The sequence below is a fragment of the Oncorhynchus gorbuscha genome, linkage group LG16, assembly GCF_021184085.1.
Source record: "Oncorhynchus gorbuscha isolate QuinsamMale2020 ecotype Even-year linkage group LG16, OgorEven_v1.0, whole genome shotgun sequence".
NCBI lineage: Eukaryota > Metazoa > Chordata > Actinopteri > Salmoniformes > Salmonidae > Oncorhynchus > Oncorhynchus gorbuscha.
In genome coordinates this window covers 51,688,241-51,710,833 of record NC_060188.1, presented here as the reverse complement: position 1 = coordinate 51,710,833, position 22,593 = coordinate 51,688,241, and the positions used below count along the sequence as shown (strand labels likewise).

The 22,593-nt window shown below is 44.3% G+C and overlaps 1 protein-coding gene across 5 annotated transcripts in view; it reads left to right on the top strand.

The window, feature by feature from the left end:
• zzef1 (zinc finger, ZZ-type with EF hand domain 1) overlaps positions 1-21,908 on the top strand; it is a 51,219-nt gene extending 29,311 nt beyond the window's left edge. For all 5 annotated transcript variants that reach the window (XM_046304454.1, XM_046304452.1, XM_046304453.1 and 2 more), the window contains exons 43-56: positions 1,662-1,794; positions 1,984-2,231; positions 2,446-2,760; positions 2,996-3,096; positions 3,336-3,471; positions 3,575-3,760; positions 4,037-4,210; positions 4,386-4,529; positions 6,210-6,378; positions 6,712-6,810; positions 7,234-7,399; positions 8,282-8,432; positions 14,368-14,439; positions 19,430-21,908. In XM_046304454.1, coding sequence (XP_046160410.1) covers positions 1,662-1,794; positions 1,984-2,231; positions 2,446-2,760; positions 2,996-3,096; positions 3,336-3,471; positions 3,575-3,760; positions 4,037-4,210; positions 4,386-4,529; positions 6,210-6,378; positions 6,712-6,810; positions 7,234-7,399; positions 8,282-8,432; positions 14,368-14,439; positions 19,430-19,510 — 2,175 coding nt within the window. In that variant the 3' untranslated portion in view covers positions 19,511-21,908. The remainder of the gene's footprint in view (positions 1-1,661; positions 1,795-1,983; positions 2,232-2,445; positions 2,761-2,995; positions 3,097-3,335; positions 3,472-3,574; positions 3,761-4,036; positions 4,211-4,385; positions 4,530-6,209; positions 6,379-6,711; positions 6,811-7,233; positions 7,400-8,281; positions 8,433-14,367; positions 14,440-19,429) is intronic.
• The last annotated feature ends 685 nt before the right edge of the window (positions 21,909-22,593 follow it).

Genomic DNA, 22,593 nt, shown 5'->3' with positions numbered 1-22,593 from the left:
AACTCTAATAGGTTGGAGGACGTCCTCAGGAAATTGTCATAATTACTGTGTAAGTCTATAGAAGGGGGTGAAAATTACGAGCCTCCTAGGTATTGTATTTAAGTCAATGTACCCAGAGGAGGACGGAAACTAGCTGTCCTCCAGCTACATAATGATGCTACCCTACAGAGTGCTGTTGAAGCTACTGTTGACCTTCATTGCAAACAGTGTGTTTGAATCAATTATTTGGTAGCTTAAATACAACTAATATATAAGTAAAATACAAACAGCATGATATATATATATACATATACATATAGAAATGATAACTTTTTTTATGTTTCACTATTTTCATTTTTATGAAATCCACTGGAGATGATGGTCCTCCCCTTCCTCCTGAGGAGCATCCAATGCTATATACCTATATACTATTGACAATTTACTGGAACTCAATCTAACATTTATTTTTATTCCTTGCATGCTTTGTAAACAACAGGTGTAGACTAACAGTGAAACGCTTACTTTACGGGCCCTTCCCAACAATGCAGAGAGAAAGAAAATTGAGAAATTATAGAGAAGTAATAACACGTCATAATAAATACACGATGAGTAGCGATAATATTTCTATATACACGGGGTACCAGTACCGAGTCTATGTGCAGGCGTACCAATGTAATTGAATTAGATATGTACATATAACTATAGAGTGACTATTGAGTGACTAGGCAACAGGATCGATAATAAACAGTTGCAGCAGCAAACCGTGTATTCGGGATGTATTCGGACCACTTGCCTTTTCCCACATTTAGTTACGTTACAGCGTTATTCTAAAATGGATTAAATAAAAACAAATCCTCATCAATCTACACACAATACCTCATATTGACAAAGTGATAACAGATTCTTTTTGCAAATTTCTTAAAAATAAAAAAGGGGGGGGGGGACTATTTAATCCTTTTTAGAATAAGGCTGTAACGTAACAAAATGTGGAAAAACTCAAGGGGTCTGAATACTTTCCAAATAAACTGTATGTGATGAGTCAAAAGTTAGTCAGTTTTTAGGGCCTTCTTCTCGAGGTCCTGAATGGCAGGGAGCTCGGCCCCGGTGATATACTGGGCCGTATGCAATACCCTCTGTAGTGCCTTTGCTGTCAGATGCCAAGCAGTTTCCATACCAATCGGTGAGGCAGCCAGTCAAGATGCCCTCATGGTGAAGCTGTGGAACTTTTTATGGATCTGAGGGCCCGTGCCAAATCTTTTCAGCCTCTTGAGCGAGAAGAAGCGTGCCCTCTTCACGACTGGGTTGGTTTGTGTGGACCATGATACAATCGATCTTTAGTGATGTTGACACCGAGGAACTTGAAGCTCCCGGCCCGTGCTCGGACCTCTGTTTCCTGTAGTCCACGATCACCGCGATTGTCTGGCTGACATTGAGGGAGCGATTGTTGTCCTGGCACCATACTGCTAGGTCTCTGACCTCCCTATAGGCTGTCTCGTCGTAGTCAGTGATCAGGCCTACCACTATTGTCTTCAGCAAACTTGATGATAGTGTTGGCATCTTCGTACTGCATCACTCAATCTGCTGCCGTCTCATCCACTAGTCCACCATTCAAGGGGCTTGAAGACCTTCTGCCCTGCACTGTTGTGCCCTCTGTCTGACCCTGGCTGTTTCTGCTATCCTAGGTGCTGTGTATGGGCACCCAGTCAGTGTTCATAGACAATGCCAACGAGCAGCATCATATGATCCTACTCAAGCACTTCACCGAGAAGAACCACGCTGCTGTGGTGGATGTCAAGACCCGCAAGAGAAAGACAGGTGAGAGGACGGACTGTCACAAAGTTAATTTCATACATTTTGCTCATGGTTTACATAGTAGAGCTGTATTTTAAACCCTCACACATTTGTGTGTCTGTTTTGATGTTTTTATACTACTGCAACCAAATTGCCCAGCAACGGGACAAAGATTTTCTGAATCTGTATGCCACCCCTCTCCTGTCCTTACAGTGAAGGACTACCAGCTGATCCAGCCGCAGGACTCCAGTGCTACAGGCTCCCACAGCCCAGGGTCCCAGGTCCAGGGCATAGGTCAGGGTCAGGGACCCCCCCAGGCCCAGCTAACCCGCTACCTCAGTAACTTCACCTCCATCATCAGCCACCTGCTGCAGAGCAGTCAGGACAGCAGTACCCCCGACGCTGTGGAGGCCTCCTGGGTCGTCTCACTGGCCCTCAAGGGCCTCTACAACACACTCAAGGTACCTCAGAAACAAAGCCACCTTTTGGTTATCATCACTCAACTTCTACAGTATGTCCCTTTCTCTCTCTTCAATATGACATTTTATGTTAATCACCTGTGCTGTGTCTTTCTTCTAGATTTTTTGTCTTTTTTATTGAATGTCCATTTCCGTCTTCTAGTGGTTGACCTTGAAGACTTTGTCTAACATTTCCTGTTGTGTTCCTTCCCTGTAGAAGCACGGCGTTGCTGAGGCCCAGGAGGCCATCCAACAATCCGGTCTGACCCAGCTCCTGGTGAGGAAGTGCAGTAAGGGGACAGGCTTCAGTAAGCTGTGGCTGCTCCGAGACCTGGAGATCCTCTCCATAATGCTCTACTCCTCCAAGAGAGAGATCCACAGCATGGCCCAGGGTCAGGACGGGGAGAGGGAGGAGAAGGAGCAAGACAAGGAGCATGACTCGGACCACTCTAGTTGTTGTACCGACGACCCCGACCCCAACCGGCCTGACCCACTGGAGGGGCTCGACGAAGAGACTAAGATTTGCTTCCAGGTCAGCAGGGATGCCCACATCCTCATTGTACTGTTGAATTTTTTAAAATCCTACTTCTGACACTAATGTATCGAAGGGCGACAGCCCCTTGGATCTCCGGTCTCGAACCCGGGTTTCCAGTCGGTAGGCAAGCTTGTTTACCACTGCTTTAATAGCACTAAACCACTTGGACGAGAAAGTAACGATATCTCTCTCTCTGAATTGTAACAATCTCTCTGAATTGTGTCTGTTTCAGATTACCCATGATGCCTTAAACGCGCCCCTGCACATCCTGCGGGCCATGTACGAGCTGCAGATGAAGAGAACGGACTCTTTCTTTCTGGAGGTGCAGAAGAGGTGAGAATTGGATCACATTCCTGTCATACATTCCTCCATACAAATCAAATCACAATTGAATTTAACAGTCACAACACACTTTACAGAAATAAACAAATATATGCTTCATAAAGAATGTGTTTTGAATACCATTGCACCAATGCCATGTTCATGCCTTACTTGTTTAGCTTTCATCCATCCCAGACAATGTTCTGCTATGACGTTGCATGATGGTGGCTGACTTGGTTGATGTCCCGCAGGTTTGATGGAGACGTGATCAAGACGGACGAGACAATTAGGACGCTGGCTCAGAAGTGGCAGCCCACCAAGAGACCTCGCTCTGAGGAGAGGAGCACCAAGGCCGTGGACACTGACATGATCGTCGTGCCCTGTGTGGTGAGCACTGCATTACATTTGACGTAGTTTGAAGAATTGGTGTCAGTAAGATAATAGAACCAGTTGATAAATAACCCACTCCCCTTCCCCCTTCCTCTCCCAGTCCAAGCCCAGTCACTGTGAGAAGGCTACGGAGGAGACCACGGTGGTGACTCAGAAGCTGATCACCAACACGGAGACTGACCTCCAGCTGAGCTACGCCAAGCAGCGCCGCACCAAGTCCTCCGCCCTGCTGCACAAGGAGCTGGACGCCCGCAGCAACCGCTCTGTCAGACAGTACCTAGTCAAGGTAGGTGGAGGCGGAGGTCCTGTCTGTCTGGTTCAGTTGGTACTGTAAGAGCATGGCACTAGCTAGCAATGCCAGTGTTATGGGTTCGATTCCTGCAAGGATCACGTTTACTAAACAGGCTTGTTTCCCGGACACATATTAAGCCATTGAACATGCTTTTTTTAGGCCAGGACTTGTCTTAATCTGTACCTACTCAAGAAGTATGCAGTCGCTGTACTGCAAGTGGATTTGGATAAAATGGTCTTCTAAATGACATGATGATATCAATATGTTCAGGTGAACCAGGCCATCGCCACCCTGTATGCCCGCCACGTGCTGGCGTCGCTGCTGGCTGACTGGCCCCAGGGGGCGCCACTGAGTGAGGAGGCTCTGGAGCTGAGCGGGGCATCACACATGGCCTACATCCTGGACATGCTGATGCAGCTGGAGGAGCGACCACTCTGGGAGAGGGTAAGCGTGTGGAGGTGGTGTGTGTGTGTGTGATGTCTTCACACAGGGAGTTATTGAGCTTCCACTCTGGAAACGGGTGAGAGGGGGTGCACAAAATTGTGTGTGAGTGAGTGGTATAGAAATGTGTAGGGTGTCTACATGTTGATGTGGGTTAACTCATTCCTTTGGTCACCAGATTCTACAGAAAGTGCTGGTTGGCTGCAGCCAGAGCATGCTGGGTAGTTTGTCTCTGACAGCGTGTCAGTTCATGGAGGAGCCTGGCATGGCCGTGCAAGTCCGGGAGTCTAAACACCCCTACGACAACAACACTAACTTTGAGGTGGGTACCACATAGATCCCCACTGAGAACTCTTTTTACCACATCTCACTTTCCACATGCACACTAGAAGGTCTACACGTTTCTAAATATAGGAGATACAGTTGAAGTCGGAAGTTTAGATACACTTAGGTTGGAGTCATTAAAACTCGTTTTTCAACCACTCCACAAATTTCTTGTTAACAAACTATAGATTTGGCAAGTCGCTTAGGACATCTACTTTGCGAATGACACAAGTCATTTTTCCAACAATTGTTTACAGACAGATTATTTCACTAATAATTCACTGTATCACAATTCCAGTGGGTCAGAAGTCTACATGCACTAAGTTGACTGTGCCTTTAAACAGCTTGGAAAATTCCAGAAAATGATCATGGCTTTAGAAGCTTCTTATAGGCAAATTTACATCATTTGAGTCAATTGGAAGTTTACCTGTGGATGTATTTCAAGGCCTAACTTCAAACTCAGTGCCTCTTTGCTTGACATCGTGGGAAAATCAAAAGTAGTCATCCAAGACCTATCGACATGAAAGGTCCCTCAGCAAATGAAGAAGTCACTGCTCCAAAAACACCATAAAAAAGCCAGACTACGGTTTGCAACTGCAAATGAGGACAAAGATTGTACTTTTTGGAGAAATGTCTTCTGTTTGGTCATAATGACCATCGATATGTTTGGAGGAGAAAGGGGAGGGTTGCAAGCCCGAAGAACACCATCCCAACCGTGAAGCACGGGGATGGCAGCATCATGTTGTGTGGGTGCTTTGCTGCAGAAGGGACTGGTGCACTGCACAAAATAGATGGCATCATGAGGTAGGAAAATGATGTGGATATATTGAAGCAACATCTCAAAACATCAGTCAGGAAGTTAAAGCTTGGTCGCAAATTGGTCTTCCAAATGGACAATGACCCCATGCATACTTCCAAAGTTGTAGCAAAATGGCTTAAGGACAACAAAGTCAAGGTATTAGAGTGGCCATCACAAAGCCCTGACCTCAATTCTATAGAAAATTTGTGGGCAGAACTGAAAAAACGTGTGCGAACAACGAGGCCTACAAACCTGACTCAGTTACACCAGCTCTGTCTGGAGGAATGAGCCACAATTCACCCAACTTATTGTGGGAAGCTTGTGGAAGGCTACCCAAAACGTTTGACCCAAGTTAAGCAATTTAAAGGCAATGCTACCAGATACTAATTGAGTGTATGTAAACTTCTGACCCACTGGGAATGTGATGAAAGAAATAAAAACTTAAATAAATCATTCACTCGACTACTATTCTGACATTTCACGTTCTTAAAATAAATTGGTGATCCTAACTGACCTAAGACAGGGAATTTTTACTAGGATTAAATGTCAGGAATTGTGAAAAACTGAGTTTAAATGTATTTGGCTAAGGTGTATATAAACTTCCGACTTAAACTGTATATCAGTATCAATGAGCATTTGCAAGAAAATGATACATAACTTCAAATATAAGCATGTGGAAGTGGTTTTCATTCTTTTGATATTAAGATAATTCCACGCCAGATATGTACTGTGGCTTTCTTGTGTGGCCTACTGGAGGAAGCATGCGTTGGACTAACTGTTCTGCAGCCGATCAATGATTTTGTAGAGCTTCTTCTCTCTCGTTCTCTCTCTCTCTCTCTCGTTCCCTTGTTCTCTCTCTTTCTCTCTCTCTCTCTGTAGGACAAGGTGCACATCCCAGGGGCCATCTACCTATCTGTGAAGTTTGACTCCCGCTGTTACACTGAGGAGGGCTGTGATGAACTTATCATGGGCAGCAGCTCTGACTTTCTCCAGGATCTGCACAACTTCAGCGGCTCCCCACAGAAATGGACTGACTTCGAGATCCCTGGTGAGGGGACAGTCGCATGGAGAGAGGTGGCTGGGAGAGGGACTGTCTGGGAGAGAGGGGGTTGGGACAAGGACTAATGGCAGGGAGAGAGAGAGGGGGCTGGAAGAGAGGGGACAGGGAAACTAGGAAAGAGAGAGGGGGGTCTAGGCGAGGGAGAGTGGACTAGGAGTAAGTATGCCACCCAATTAATTGAATTGCTTTGGGGTTGGTATTAAAGATGTTTCCACAATGTGGTTTCTATCTATTCTATCTACATAGTTTCACCACGTGTCTGTGCATGTGTAGTCTCAGGATGTGTTGATTACTGATGTGTGTTGTGTGTTTTCTCCACAGGGGATACTCTGCACTACAGGTTCATCTCAGACATGAGCAACACAGAGTGGGGATACAAATTCACTGTCACTGGGGGACACAGGGGCCGCTTCCAAACAGGTCGGTCTACACACATGCATGTACACACACTTACATACACACATTGCAGCGGCATTGGGAGAGTGAGACTGATGAACGAAGTGGGCCGGGGCTAGCATCAGCTGAGGACCTGTCACATTTGGTTAAGCTTTTATAATGGGAGTCTAATGCAGCTGACTGAACACACACACACACACACACACACACACACACACACACACACACACACACACACACACACACACACACACACACACACACACACACACACACACACACACACACACACACACACACACACACACACACACACACACACACACACACACACACACACACACACACACACAAGAAGAAGTGCTACTGAGTGCTTTGTCTGATCATAGAGGGAAATAGTTTCTATCCTTTCACGTCTAAATCTCTCTTTGTCTCTTCCTCAAACAGGTTTTGAGATCCTAAAACAAATGTTGGCTGACGACCAAGTGCTCAGCCACCTCCCATTGGCTGACATCTGGGAGTGGCAGGTGGGCGTGGCCTGCCGCCAGACCGGGAACCAAAGACTGAAGGCCATCCACCTGTTGCTCCGCCTCCTGCAGTGTCAATCACAGAGGTGAGACTCCGTCCAATGTATATATATGCCATTTTAGCAGACGCTTTTATCCAAACCTGTCCCTCGCATCCATCTTGAACGCATGCACGCACACACACACACTGTATATCCACACAGTACACACACTGTATATCCACACAGTACACACACAAGTAAATACGCACACACACACCTCATTCTGTCACCTGCTCAACGCTTTCAGGACTTCAGGCACTACTTAGCCTAGTTTAGAATCAGGTACCTAAAGTAACAAGCTGGATTCACACTCCCAAACACACGACTCAACCGCACTCTTTGCCTACTAGAACCATAAAGCAAACATGTCACAAATATTGGGGTACACTATTATACTTGAGACTTTGGTAAAAAACCTACTGATTAGCAGCTGAAACCATTTAATAGTTTCCTAAGGCTCAGTATGAAGATTACAAACACATCTGTATCCTCTGCGTCTGTGTTTCCCCCTAGAGCTAGAGAAAACAGTTTTTGCTTAGAGTATTCCAGAGAAGCCTAATGTCCTGATAGTTGCCATGGAGATGAGGTCACATATCTATTGGAGGATTTGCATATTTTCCATGCCGCTGGCCCCACCTGGCCGTAGTGACATCACCCTGACTAAATAGAATACACAATGTGTTATTATAATAATATATGTGATTTAGTAGACGCTTTTATCCAGAGCGACTTACAGACATGCGTGCATACATTTTACGTATGGTTGATCCCAGGAACCGAACCCACTATCCTACAGATGTATGATGTCGCCTAATGGTGAGAACTAAGGAGCTTAACTTGACCCAATTTGCAGGTTCACATCTCACTGAAAAGACACCAAACCTGTGTATTCTAGTCTCTAACTCTTTTATCTGTGTGTGTGTGTAGGGGCTGTGAGCTGACTCTGCTGAGGCCTCTATGGCAGCTGTTCATGACCATGGAGAGCGGTCTGAGTCAGGACCCCACCAGTATCACTGTACTGCTGCCCCTACACAGAGCACTCACGGAGCTCTTCTTCATCGCAGAAGACAGGGCCATGGTGAGAAACACATACACACAGACACACTTGCTGCTGTCCAATTAGAGGACATAACGTTCTATGATGGGAGGGTAGTAAGTAAAAGGTTGTACAGGTTCATGCGTAGTTTACTAATACCCAAAGAGCTCGTCCTTTTTATCAGACATGTCAATGTGAAGAACCAGTTACCAGTCTATGGAAAGTGCTGGCACTCTAGATGTGTTAATGCACTTCTCAATATGTGTGTGTGGTAATCAGTGTTGTCAGCTAGCCTGCCTGTTTCCACCTAGGAAGGTTAATATAGCACTGTCACAAAGCCCTGACCCCTCAGTGTGTTATTCAGCCCACCTGTTCACCTGCTGGGCCCAGTCCAGGCCCAGAGCAGCAGGTCTGCCATCTGTCACACAACACAGCCCCTGGCACCTGCTGCCTGGCTGGCACACCACTATTTATTATCTCTCTAGCTTGATGGTGGAGAGAGAGGGATGGAGCCTGGGAGGGGGAGAGACAGAATGAAAGAGAGGGTGGAGGGAGAGAGAGCGAGAGGAGAGATGGCGAGGATGAAGCGAGAGAGAGCTGCCCACCTGAAACCTTCAATAGGTGTGTGGGTGACCAGTTGCTCTTTAACCTGCCTTGAATTAAGGAAAGACGTGCGCTTTGCAGTCCAGCAGGAAATGATCCTTCCAGCTTGGTGTCCCTTAAATTGAGCCAGTCACGTCTACATTGTGTTCTGACAGGTAGAGACATTAGTTCATCTTTTAATTTTTTCTTAAAATGAGCTAGTTCAAAGCGGAACTGTCACGTCTACTTATTTAAAGATAGATACCCATTCAACCTGACTGGCTATAAAGGCTCTCGACTAGAGTAGTTCCCTCTCCTCTTCCCACTGAATGAATGCGGCTTAAGCTGCCAGTCCAACAGTGAAATTACTGAAATTACTGATCTGTTGACTTGTCACAGAGATGGATCGCCACCGCTGGCTGCTGGGGATATGAGATGAAATGAGTCTGTCTGGGTGTCTGTCTAGTTTGAAATGATGTCTGTCTTGTTGTTGTTGTTGATGTCTGTCTGTCTTCTGTCTGTCTGTCTGTCTGTCTGTCTGTCTGTCTGTCTGTCTGTCTGTCTGTCTGTCTGTGTCTGTGTGTCTGTGTGTGTGTCTGTGTCTGTGTGTGTGTGCGCTTCAAACTAAGGTTGATGTGTTTTCATGTGGGAGTGTTGTGTGGTTCTACCAGCAGGGGGCAGTAGGAGTTCTCACTAGCACTCACGCAGTCACACTGGGTACCATAGTGATGGCCTGAGATCGACACGCAGTTCAGACACTGATTCACCTAAGAGGAACGTGTGTATCTATCCACCGATTTATCCATCCATCCATCTATCTATCTATCTATCTAACTACATACACTACATGACCAAAAGTATGTGCACACCTGCTCATCGAACATCGCAACCGAGAGCAGACGGTTGTTATGCGCTTAAGCACTTGGCGGGCCTTGAGCTTGTGTGGCCTACCATTTCGCGGCTGAGCCGTTGTTGCGCCTAAACGGTACCACTTCACAATAACAGTACTTCCAGTTGATTGGGGCAGCTCTAGCAGTGCAGACATTTTACCAACTGACTTGTTGGATATACTGTGTGTATATATACAGTACCAGTCAAAAGTGTTAGAACACCTCTTCATTCAAGAGTTTTTATTTTGACTATGTTCTACATTGTAGAATAATAGTGTAGACATAAACTATGAAATAACACATATCGAATCATGTAGTAACCAAAAAAGTGTTAAACAAATCAAAATATATTTGAGATTCTTCAAAGTAGCCACCCTTTGCCTTGATGACAGCTTTGCACACTCTTGGCATTCTCTCAACCAGCTTCATGAGGAATGCTTTTCCAACAGTCTTGAAAGAGTTCCCACATATGCAGAGCACTAGTTGGCTGCTTTTCCTTCACTCTGCGGTCCAACTCATCCCAAACCATCTCAATTGGGTTGAGGTCGGGTGATTGTGAAGGCCAGGTCATCTGATGCAGCACTCCATCACACTCCTTCTTGGTCAAATAGCCCTTACACAGCCTGGAGATGTGTTTTGGGTCAATGTCCTGTTGAAAAACAAATATTATTCCCAAAGTGCAAAACAGGTGGGATGGCGTATCGCTGCAAAAATGCTGTGGTAGCCATGCTGGTTAAGTGTGCCTTGAATTCTAAATAAATCACAGTCCGTGTAACCAGCAAAGCACCCCCACACCATCACACCACCTCCTCCATGCTTCACAGTGGAACCACGCATGCAGAGATAATCCGTTCACTTACTCTGTGTCTCACAAAGACACGGCGGTTGGGAACAAAAAATCTCAAATTTGGACTCATCAGACCAAAGAACAGATTTCAGCTGGTCTAATGTCCATTCACCTGGTCTAATGTGTTTCTTGGCCCAAGCAAGTCTCTTCTTCTTATTGGTGACCTTTAGTAATGGTTTCTTTGCAGCAATTTGACCATGAAGGCCTGATTCACGCAGTCTCCTCTTGAACAGTTGATGTTGAGATGTGTGTTACATGAACTCTGTGAAGCATTTATTTGGAATGCAATCTGAGGTGCATTTAACTTTAATAAACTTATCTTCGGCAGCAGAGGTAACCATGGGTTTGCCTTTCCTGTGGCGGTCCTCATGAAAGCCAGTTTCATCATTGCGCTTGATGGTTTTTGCGACTGCACTTGAAGAAACTTTCTTCAAAAAGTTATTGAAATGTTCCGTATTGACTGACCTTCATGCATTAATGTAATGATGGACTGTCGTTTCTCTTTGCCTATTTGAACGGTTCTTTCCATAATATGGACTTGGTCTTTTGCCAAATAGGGCTATCTTCTGGTTACCACCTCTACCTTCTCACACCACAACTGATTGGCTCAAACACATAAAATAATATCCACAAATGAACTTTTAACAAGCCACACCAGTTGTTCATTGAAATGCATTCCAGGTGAATGCAGCATAAAGCTGGTTGAGAGAATGCCAAGAGTGTGCAAAGCTGTCATCAAGGCAATGGGTGGCGACTTTGAAGAGTCTCAAATATAAAATATATTTAGATTTGTTTAACATCTTTTTGTTTACTACATGATTCTGTGTGGTATTTCATAGTTTTGATATCTTCACTATTATTCTACAATGTAGAAAATAGTAAAAAATAATGAAAAACCCTTGAATGAGTAGGTGTGTCCAAACTTTTGACTGATACTGTATATTTTATACTAAGTCATTCAAACAAGATACTAAGTGGTTTGAATGAGATACTTAGTTGTTAAAACAATAATTCCAAGAGTAATTGTTTTATAAAAATAATTGGGCTTCTGTACTTCCATAACATTCCTTGTATTAATCAGAGAGAAAAATGTCATCCTGAAAACTATGTTCTCTAGCACTCCGTTGCTGATGCGACATGTACAATGTATTTGAAGGAAAGCATCAGCCTATTTATTGCTAATACACTCACATGTCTGCTTATTATGTTGTGAACCATGTTGTGATACCATTTTGTTCAGTAGTAGATTCATACACTCTTTAACAAGTTATATTTTTCCTTTCTTATTTGGTGTTTTCAGTACGTGTAGGTGTGTAGCATTCAGATAAATGTCGGGGCCCGAGGGGGAAAACATTAGAATCCAGAATCACACATAGACCTGCTGTCTGATGTTTTCCCATTTCTCTGATGGTATGATTCTTCCCCTTTCTCCAAACAGCGAATGTTTGTTCTCTCTCTATATAATCAACCCACAGAAAAATACTTTTTTTTTTACAAACACTCTCACAAACACCTAAATGTGTTTGTTTGCTGCAAAGCCTATTTACTGCTGACTCACTCTCCATATCTGAACTGGTGGGTAGTGAAGTGTTGTGTTCTGCGAAAGAACAGAGGAGGAGGGGCATCCCAGAGGTGTGCAGGGCCTTGTCATACATATTGCACACTACTGTGTCCCAAATGACCCCCACTATAACCTTGCCACCACCACTGAAAAAATCAGAGGGGAAACACTGACCATAGCCTCAGCATGCACTAGTCTGTGTGTGTGTGTCTAAACCTTAGACAACCCTTAGACTCTGTTCTACTATGACACACACACACACTTAAACAAAGAGAGATCGACACACTCACACCCTGACAATATATTATACAGATGTCTATGCTCAGACCAGACTACAGGAGTTGTAATAGATATGTCATCATCTTTGTCCTAAAAATAATTATGAGCATTGAATCTACTTTGTCAGTGTGTTGACGAATGGGGCAGTTCCCAGTAAGGTGATAACATACAGCGTAGTTCACAGTTCCATGTTGACACCTGATGCCGCGAGCGCGGCGTGCTGTTGAACATGTTGACGCGTCAGGTTTCAGAGCCTTTACTTTTATTAGATTTTCAAAAAAAAGAAATGAGGACCAAGTACATTATGTAAGCCTCCACAAATAGCACCCTACTCATATTTGAGGTTAATTTGACAGAAACAATAGACATGAATCAACATTTCTGTTAATGTGCCAAATAAAGCCAGCTTGGCTAGTTGTCAACTGTAGCCTGTCTGGTCCCATCTGGTGCAGAACTTTCATCCAGAACCAGTAGACATACTGTATGAACTGCCAAGGCTCAGTGGTTAATATACAGTCACTTCTGGTGCATCCCCAAACAGTGTCTTATGTAGGGTCTCGTGACAGAGCGGGCATGGGAGATGTGGGTCTGGTTTCCCAACTTCCGAAACGTTTGTTCTATGTGCATGAGAGCACCTCGGGAAGATGTTAATCTCTAAGACATAGCCTGCATCCCAAATAGCACCTTTTTCCCTGTGTGTAGTGCACTACTTTTGCTTTTCAAAAGCAGTACACTATGTAGTGAATAGGGTGCTATTTGGTACGCACACAATGTACTTCAGACAGGAAGTGACTTGTATAAAGGCGTTTCTAACATCATCAAATGGATCCTTTAGTTATATTCGCCTATATCTCCTGAAGTATACATGTCAGGGATTGTCGCGCACTGTCAGCTATACAAATAGTCCAAGATATTACCTTAGTATAAACAGCAGGCTGGGACAGGGAGAGTGAGGATATGTCCCAAAATACACTTTATTCCCTATATATTGCACTACTTTTGACCAGAGCCTTATGGACCCTTGTGAAAGTAGAGCACTAAATAGGGAATAGAGTCACATTTAGCAGCTTGCGAGACTGACGGATGGAGGTATGAGGGTCTGGATTGTGTCTCCCTCTCCTACTAGCTACACCATAAAAGCTCCATTTGGCCAGTCACAGTCTTATCTATATTGTGGAACTCTTCTCTCTCTCCACGGTTACATAATAACAGGAACACCAGACCTGCCTGGGTTCAACTAGGATTTTTTTTTTTTAGTCTAATTCCAAAGTGGGGTTGAGCCTGTCTGGACTGCCAGGTGGGCGAGGTTTGGAGTTGCACTTCTGGGGACTATTACATTAGTTCCATTGCGCCAGACAAGCTCAATTAAGCGCAGCGGAAGTATCTGACAGAAAACTAAATGCTATTTGAACCCAGGTCTTCATGGCAGAGTTATTCTTTCTCAGAATTGGCTTCTTCTGCTGGAAGCTCTATTGTATTTGTTAGTAATTTTGAAGGATTTTCCTACGCTAAATTCTACATACCACAGAAAGCTGTTCTCAGTACTCTTGAGGTAAGTGGTCAGAAACTCTCCCAGTGACAAGTGAGATTGTCTCTGGAATGTTTCATGAACTCTTTCCAGTGAATGTACTGTAGGTTGTATGGGCACTTTTGGCAGAAATCGATGATTTGAAACCCATAGCATATTCACTGTTTGTACCTCAGTTTTATTGCTCAATGTATGTTCTGTGCGTGGAAGTCACAGTGTAGCAAGCATGTAAGGACGGATGAGCAAGGTGTTATTGAGAAGGATGACAAACCATTGTCTTTGTTTTCCAGGAGGAAGGCATTCTCCAGGAGTACCTATTAGCCCTGACCACCAATGAACAGCTCCTAGCCCGCACAGCACTGGTAAGAACTTAGTTAGACTTGCACCACTTTGTACTTGGTAATGTTGAAGACGGGGATTGACCACCAACATCATGATGCTAGCAATGTAGAAAGTGACATTCTTTTTTTCATCTCATTATAAAGATTTAGAGCTGTAACTACATATTCTACTCACTCGGGATGGTAATGCTTGGAAGATATTTGAAATAATAGTTTCTAAGTACTTACACTTTGCCTAGGACTACTCTGTGACCTAGATGGTTATCAATATCATGAATGATCCATCTTGGAATGTGGGCTCAAACATATAGGTTAGATAACATTCTCACTGTGCCTCCAGACCCAGATCTCCGTAATATTCCAAAACATACTCCATCCATGCAATACAAACGACGTTGACATACCACTTTTAAGACTGTTGTCAATACGGAAGTGGTCAGACGACGCGGATGCTATGTTACAGGACTGTTTTACTAGCACAAACTGGAGTATGTTCCGGGATTCATCCAATGGCATTGAGGACTATACCACATCAGTCAACGGCTTCATCAATAAGTGCATCGACGACGTCATCCCCACAGTGACTGTACATTTCCCAACCAGAAGCCATGGATTACAGGCAACATCTGCACCGAGCTAAAGGCTAGAGCTGCCGCTTTCAAGGAGCGGGACACTAATCTGGACGCTTAGAAGAAATACTGCTATGCCCTCAGGCGAACCATCAAACAGGCAAAGAGTCAATACAGGACTAAGATTGGATCCTACTACACTAGCTCTGATACTCGTCTGATCTGGCAGGGCTTGCAAACTATTACAAACTACAACGGTAATCCCAGCCGCGAGCTGCCCAGAGACGTGAGCCTGCCAGACAGGCTAAATGCCTTTTATGCTCACTTCGTGGCAAGCAACACTGAAGCATGCATGAGAGCACCAGCTGTTCCGGACAACTGTGTGGTCACTCTCTCCGTAGCCAATGTGAGCAAGACCTTTTAGACAGGTCAACATTCACAAGGCCGCGGGGCCGGATGGATTACCATGGCGTATACTCAAAGCATTCTCGGACCAACTGGCAAGTGTCTTCACTGATATTTTCAACCTCTCCCTGGCCGAGTCCGTAATACCTACATGTTTCAAGCAGACCACCATAGTCCCTGTGCCCAAGAACACAAAGGTGACCTGCCTAAATGACTTCAGCCCGTACCACTCACGTCGGTAGCCATGTAGTGCTTTGAAAGATTGGTCATGGCTCACATCAACCCCATCATCCCGGAAACCCTTGACCCACTCCAATTTGTACACTGCCACAAAAGATCCACAGATGACACAATCTCAATCGCACTCACCACTGCCCTTTCCTACGTGGACAAAGGGAACATGTGCGAATGCTGTTCATTGACTACAGCTCAGCATTCAACACCATAGTGATGAGCTTTGTGGGCACTAAGCTAAGGATCCTGGAACTAAACACCTCCCTCTGCAACTGGATCCTGGACTTCCTGGCGGGCTGCCCCCTGATGGTAAGGGTAGGCAACAAGACATCTGTATGTTGATCCTCAACACGGGGGCCCCTCAGGGCTGCATGCTGAGTCCCTTCCTGTACTTCCTGTTCACCCACGACTGCGTGGCCATGCACTACTCCAACACCATAATTTAAGTTTGCTGACGACAGTGGTAGGCCTGAGCAAGATGAGCAAGACTAAGGAGATGATCGTGGACTACAGGAAAAGGATGGCCGAACACTCCCCCATTCACATCAACAGGGTTGAAGTGGAGCGGGTCGAGAGTTTCAAGTTCCATGGTGTCCACATCACCAACAAACTATCATGGTCCAAATATACCAAGAAAGTCGTAAAGAGGGCACGACAACGCCTTTTCCCCCTCAAGAGACTGAAAAGACTTGGCATGGGTCCAAAAAGTTCTACAGCTGCATCAAGAGCATCCTGACCGGTTGCATCACCGCCTGGTATGGCAACTGCTCGGCATCCGACCGTAAGGCACGACAGAGGGTAGCTTGCACAGCCCAGTGCATCACTGGGGCCAAGCTTCCTGACATCCACGACCTACGTACTAGGCGGTGTCAGAGAAAGGCCCAAAAAATAGTCAAAAACCAGTCACCCAGGTCATAGACTTCTCTCTGCTTACCGCACGGCAAACGGTACCGGAGCTCCAAGTCTAGGTCCAAAAGGCTCCTTGACATCTTCTAGCCACAAGACGACTGAACAATAAATCAAATGACCACCCAGACAAATTACATTGACACCCCCCCACCCCCCTTTTGTTTTATGCTGCTGCTACTTGCTGTTTATTATCTATGCATAGTCACTTTAGCCCTACCTACATGTACAAATTACCTCGACTAACCTGTATCCCCGCACATTGACTCTGTACCGCCACCCACTTTATATAGCCTTGTTAGTTTTTTTTATTTTATTTTTTACTTTAGTTTATTTAGTGAATATTTTCTTAACTCTATTTCTTGAACTGCATTGTTGGTTAAGGGCTTGTAAGTAAGCATTTCACAGTAATGTCTACACCTGTTGTATTCGGCGCATGTGACAAATAATTTGATTTGATCTGTTTTCCCGTTTGTCAATCAGGGTGTGATGAGTCCCAGAGTGAGAATACCGGTGGTCTTTAGTTATAATATTCAGCTGTTCCTCATTTCCTCCACTAATGGTGAATCATAATGCTAGTGACACATAACAGACTGCACACACACACAAACCCCCTACCGGTGCTTTGTATGTGGGCTGCTGCTGCATTCTGTACTAATGTATCTGGTAATTACCTCTCGTTATCAAGCGTGGCTTAGCGAACATCATCTCCGTCCCGCTCTGCTGTGATCCCGACAGAAGGGCAGAGGTGCAAGGGGGCATCAGGCAAGGGAGGGGGGATTCTGGGGTTGGGAGATCCACGATTAAAATGATCATGTCTGATTGTCAGAGCTGAGAAGGGTTTACCTGTCTAAAGATGTCTAAAACCTCATTGATCTTAGTCTATTATCGGCATTGGTTGAAGCTCAGTGTTCAATTCAAATCTCCCTACCATCATATCCATGCCAATATTACACCAATCTTGATTAAAATTCGCAAATCAACTTGATTGGAGGTACACAATACACTCCCGGTCTCTCGTCATGACCCGTCGGTCGTTACCGAGAACCACATACCAGATTTTTTTGACAGGGTTGTTAGCAATTCCCTTTTTAAGAGTTTTTCTTGCGCCTACCTAGCTCAAATTTTAGACATTGGATTAAAATAAGACTATAGCCCCCTTAAAGTGACAATTGGACTGAAATGCCGGAATGACTACATTTGTAGGTGCAACAGTTTTTATTACATTTACAATTTATTGCTCTCACGTGCTCATTTATGTACATTAAAAAGCAATTATGTGCAGCTGCTAGCACCAAGCTGAGGTTAATCAGTAAATGCAACTATATATTTGGATTAGCTAGGTAGGTACACTGGAAGGTTATACAGTGCATAAGTATTCAGACACTTTACTTAGCACTTTCTTTGGCAGGGATTACTGCCTTGAGTCTTCTTGGGTATGAACCTACAAGCTTGGCACACCTGTATTTGGGGAGTTTCTCCCATTCTTCTCTGCAGAACCTCTCAAGCTCTGTGACGTTGGATGGGGAGCGTCGCTGCACAGCTGTTTTCAGGTCTCTCCAGAGATGTTCAACCGGTTTTTAAGTCTGGGCTCTGGCTGGGACACTAAAGAACATTGAGACTTGTCCCAAAGCCACTCCTTTGTTGTCTTGGCTGCGTGCTTAGGGTCGTTGTCCTGTTGGAAGATGAACCTTTGACCCAGTCTGAGGTCCTGAGCGGTCTGGAGCAGGTTTTCATCAAGGATTTCTATGTACTTTGCTCTGTTCTTCTTTCCCTAGATCCTGACTAGTCTCCCAGTCCCTGCCGATGAAAAACATCCCCACAGCATGACACTGTCACCACCATACCTGACACTTGGTGATCAGGCCAAAAAGTTCATCAGACCAGGTTTCATCAGACCAGAGAATCTTGTTTCTCATGGTCTGAGAGTCTTTAAGTGCCTTTTGGCAAACTCCAAGCTTGCTGTCATGTGCCTTTTACTGAGGAGTGGCTTCTGTCTTGCCACTCTATTGTAAAGATCTGATTGATGGAGTGCTGCAGAGATGGTTATCCTTCTGGAAGGTTCTCACATCTCCACAGGGGACCTCTGGAGCTCTGTCAGTGTGACCATCGGGTTCTTGGTAACCTTCCTGACCAAGGACTTTCTCCCCCGATTGCTCAGTTTGGTTGGGCGGCCAGCTCTAGGAAATGCTCCATTTTAGAATGATGGAGGCCACTGTGTTCTTGGGGACCTTCAATGCTGCAGACATATTTTGGTACCCTTCCCCAGATCTGTGCCTCGACACAATCCCGTCACAGAGCTCTATAGACGATTCCTTCGACTTCATGGCTTGGCTTTTGCTCTGACATGCACTATCATCTTTGGGACCTTGTATAGACAGGTGTGTGCCATTCCAAATCATGTCCAATCAATTGAATTTACCACAGGTGGACTCCAAGTTGTAGAAACATCTTAAGGATGATCAATGGAAACAGGATGCACCTGAGCTCAATTTCAAGTCACATTTCCAAAGGGTCTGAATACTTATGTAAATAAGTTTTAAAAATACATGTTTTTTTTTGCAAAAATGTCTAAACCTGTTTTCGCTTTGTCATTATGGGGTGACGTGTGTAAATTGATTAATCAATTTAATACATTTTAGAATAAGGCTGTAACGTCACAAATGTGGAAAAAGTCAAGGGGTCTGAATCCTTTCCGAATGCACTGTAACTCTTCTCTCCCTGCTCAACTCCTCCCCTCTCACACACTCTCTCATCAACACCTCTTTTTCTCTCTCTCTCTCTCTCTCTCTCTCTCTCTCTCTCTCTCTCTCACTCCCACATCCCCTCCTCTCTCACTCACTTGCTCATTCATTCACTCACTCTCCTCTCTTTTTTTTATTTCTTTTTTCTCGCAGGCTCTGAAGAACATCGCAGCCATCAGTCTGGCTATCAATTATCCCAATAAATCCACCAAGCTGCTCAATACATCCCCCTGAGAATGGAGAGAGAGAGACGGAACAGTGGAGAGAGAGGAGGAAAAAAAGAAAGCTAGCGACTTGGGGGGTGGATATCCTCACATCCTGTCTCTGCCAGCTCTGAAAGAGGGATGAAGGGGTGGATATCCTCACATCCTGTCTCTGCCAGCTCTGAAAGAGGGATGAAGGGGTGGATATCCTCACATCCTGTCTCTGCCAGCTCTGAAAGAGGGATGAAGGGGTGGATATCCTCACATCCTGTCTCTGCCAGCTCTGAAAGAGGGATGAAGGGGTGGATATCCTCACATCCTGTCTCTGCCAGCTCTGAAAGAGGGATGAAGGGGTGGATATCCTCACATCCTGTCTCTGCCAGCTCTGAAAGAGGGATGAAGGGGTGGATATCCTCACATCCTGTCTCTGCCAGCTCTGAAAGAGGGATGAAGGGGATGGAGAGAAAGAAACACCCTCTGAATGTCTTCCTACAACAGCAGAACTGTAAAAGGGATTCACTCCTTCCTTCCCTGCTTCTATTCTCTCTCAATCCCCATGTCTATCCTCTCTCAATCCCCCTGTTTTCCCTCTCCATCTCTTTATACTATTTTTACTGACTGGGGAGAAGGGGGGCTAACTCGACAACAACACATCACTCTATCACAATCCTTTTGCCTTAGGTGAATACAATGTATCAGCATCGTGTGGGTTTCAAAGAAAGAAGATAGCCTAGCCGTGTCTCTTTGTTTCGGATTAAGATGCTGTAGAAGCCCCTCTGCTAAAGCAAATTAAGTGTGCCAAATTTGTCACCTTTCTGTGGAGAAATAGAAGTTTATTTTCTGTTTATTCTTTTTATTTTTAAACAAAAGCCACCTTGGTTTTAGAAAATCGGTCGCTCATGGAGAAAGCGGGTCACCTTGCCTAGCTCCCCGAATCCATGTCTCTCTGTGGACAATGTAGAGCAGAACTAAAAATACAGCTACAGCCCAGAACAGGAGAGAACATTTCTGTTTAGGCTCCTGAGCCTCAGATTTGTCACCATGGGGAGAGAGAGAACTGAGCTCCGACCTAACATCTCCACTGTGTTTTCTCCACAGCTTCCTCCTTTTTGTGAACATAGAGGACAACTGTTTTTGGCCCCAGTGTCATATGTCTATATCACAGTACTTCATTTAGGGGGTCATACGGGGTTACTCTGGAAATAGTCTCATGTTGTCATACTTTCTAGTCTCATTCATTTGGGAAACAGAATGGGAGATTTTGAAATCTAGGTTCCTCTATATATTGGATTTCAGTATATTCACACAGTATATTGGATTTCAGTATTTTCACGCAGCGACATAATGGGATACATTTTCATCTAGGTTCCTCTATATATTGGATTTCAGTATATTCCCAAGGTATATTGGATTTCAGTATATTCACACAGACTATAGGTATATGCACCTGTTGACATGGTAAAATGACACAGTGCATGGACATGGCACCAATGTGGTTAACACGAGAACTCACTTTTGTCGACAGTCACTGGTGTTGGCTAATTATGACACGAGTGAAATGCTCGACCACCACGCACCACTGTAGAGTTGTCTGCATGACAGTGGTCATCTATTGATGGGGGTTATATTATATATTCACACTCTGGCTGTATACTGTACTGTAGCTTCAAAGGACACACATGAGGGGAAAGTGTGTTCCTGCCATTTCTGTTCAAAGGGAGAACGGGGTTAGTCAACTGTGTGATATGAAGCCCATTGTACAGCAAACACACACACACACACACTGTATAATGTGGCTAGTTTATTATAGTAGCCTGGCGGTCCATGCTTAATGTGCCATAACCAACCTCTAGCTTGTGTTCCTTCATTGTCATGCTAAAACTACTTGAGAATTGGCTATAACACATACAGTATGTGGACCTCTCTATTAAATAGTGAGTATTACCTCCACATATCAGAACTATGGATATTTGACCTGAATGACATGCCAAATTGAGATATTGATGCGGGCATGTGATTGGTTGTGGTCAGATAGGTGTGTGAGCTTTCTGGAGTGTTATTGGTTCTCATCAGAAACATATGAACTTCTTATGTTTCATGATCACATGTAGAATTAAATTGTTTTTGTTTTAGTTCTTTAGATCTTTTTTTTATTTGTATTATTATTCCTTTTTTCCCCCTTTTGATAAATTCTCCTGATCAAATAGATTAAAAGACAAATGCCCTTTATTCTAAAACAGCTTCCTTGGGGTGAATTGGATCGACGATTCTATTGCAGTGTTATTTAGTACGGTGATGGAAATTCATTGCAATATTCAGAGTTGTATTTTTGTTTGAAGTTTTATGTGTGTGGCATAATTGAATAGGGAAGACGACGGATGCCAAAGAATACCCCTTTTGTCAAATCATTAAATGTGTCTGATATGATATCTCTTCCAACCAGAGCACTTTATGGCTGTGTTAACATAACAGCTCTGTATTGTGTGGAAATAGGGGGGGGGGGGACTATAAGAGATGTGTTCTTTTTATTTTGGAGGTCCTGTACTGTTATTGAGATCAGGTTAGAGAGGGTTAGCTGGGTGCTAGCTGACGATGACACAGGCTGTTGGGTCTCCAGTGTTTTTGTTTACATGAGCGTCAGCCAGTGTTGAGCATCTAAAAACGGTCGTCACATGACCACCAAGATGACCCCCAACACGGGCTTCTCTTCCCTCCCGGAGAATCCAGTTCAACAGCGCCTCACGTATACTCCCCTACATCTTTATTTGGACAGGGAAGCTAAAAGTTAAATTTGTCTCTATATTTACGCATTATGGATTTGAGATCAGATGTTTTATGAGGCGACAGTACAGAATATCCCCATCTGTTTGAATTGATTTTCATACATATCTGTTTCATACACTTAGTGTATTAAAGTAGTCAGAAGTTTAGTACTTTGGTCCCATATTCCTAGCACTCAATGACTACATCAAGCTTGTGACTCTGCAAAAGTGTTTTGGATGCATTTACTATTGGTTTGGGTTGTTTCTGTTGTGTCCAATATAAATGAATGGTATAAATGATTAATTACTATATGAGTAATGAATCCACTTGAATTGTAAATAAGAATAGAGT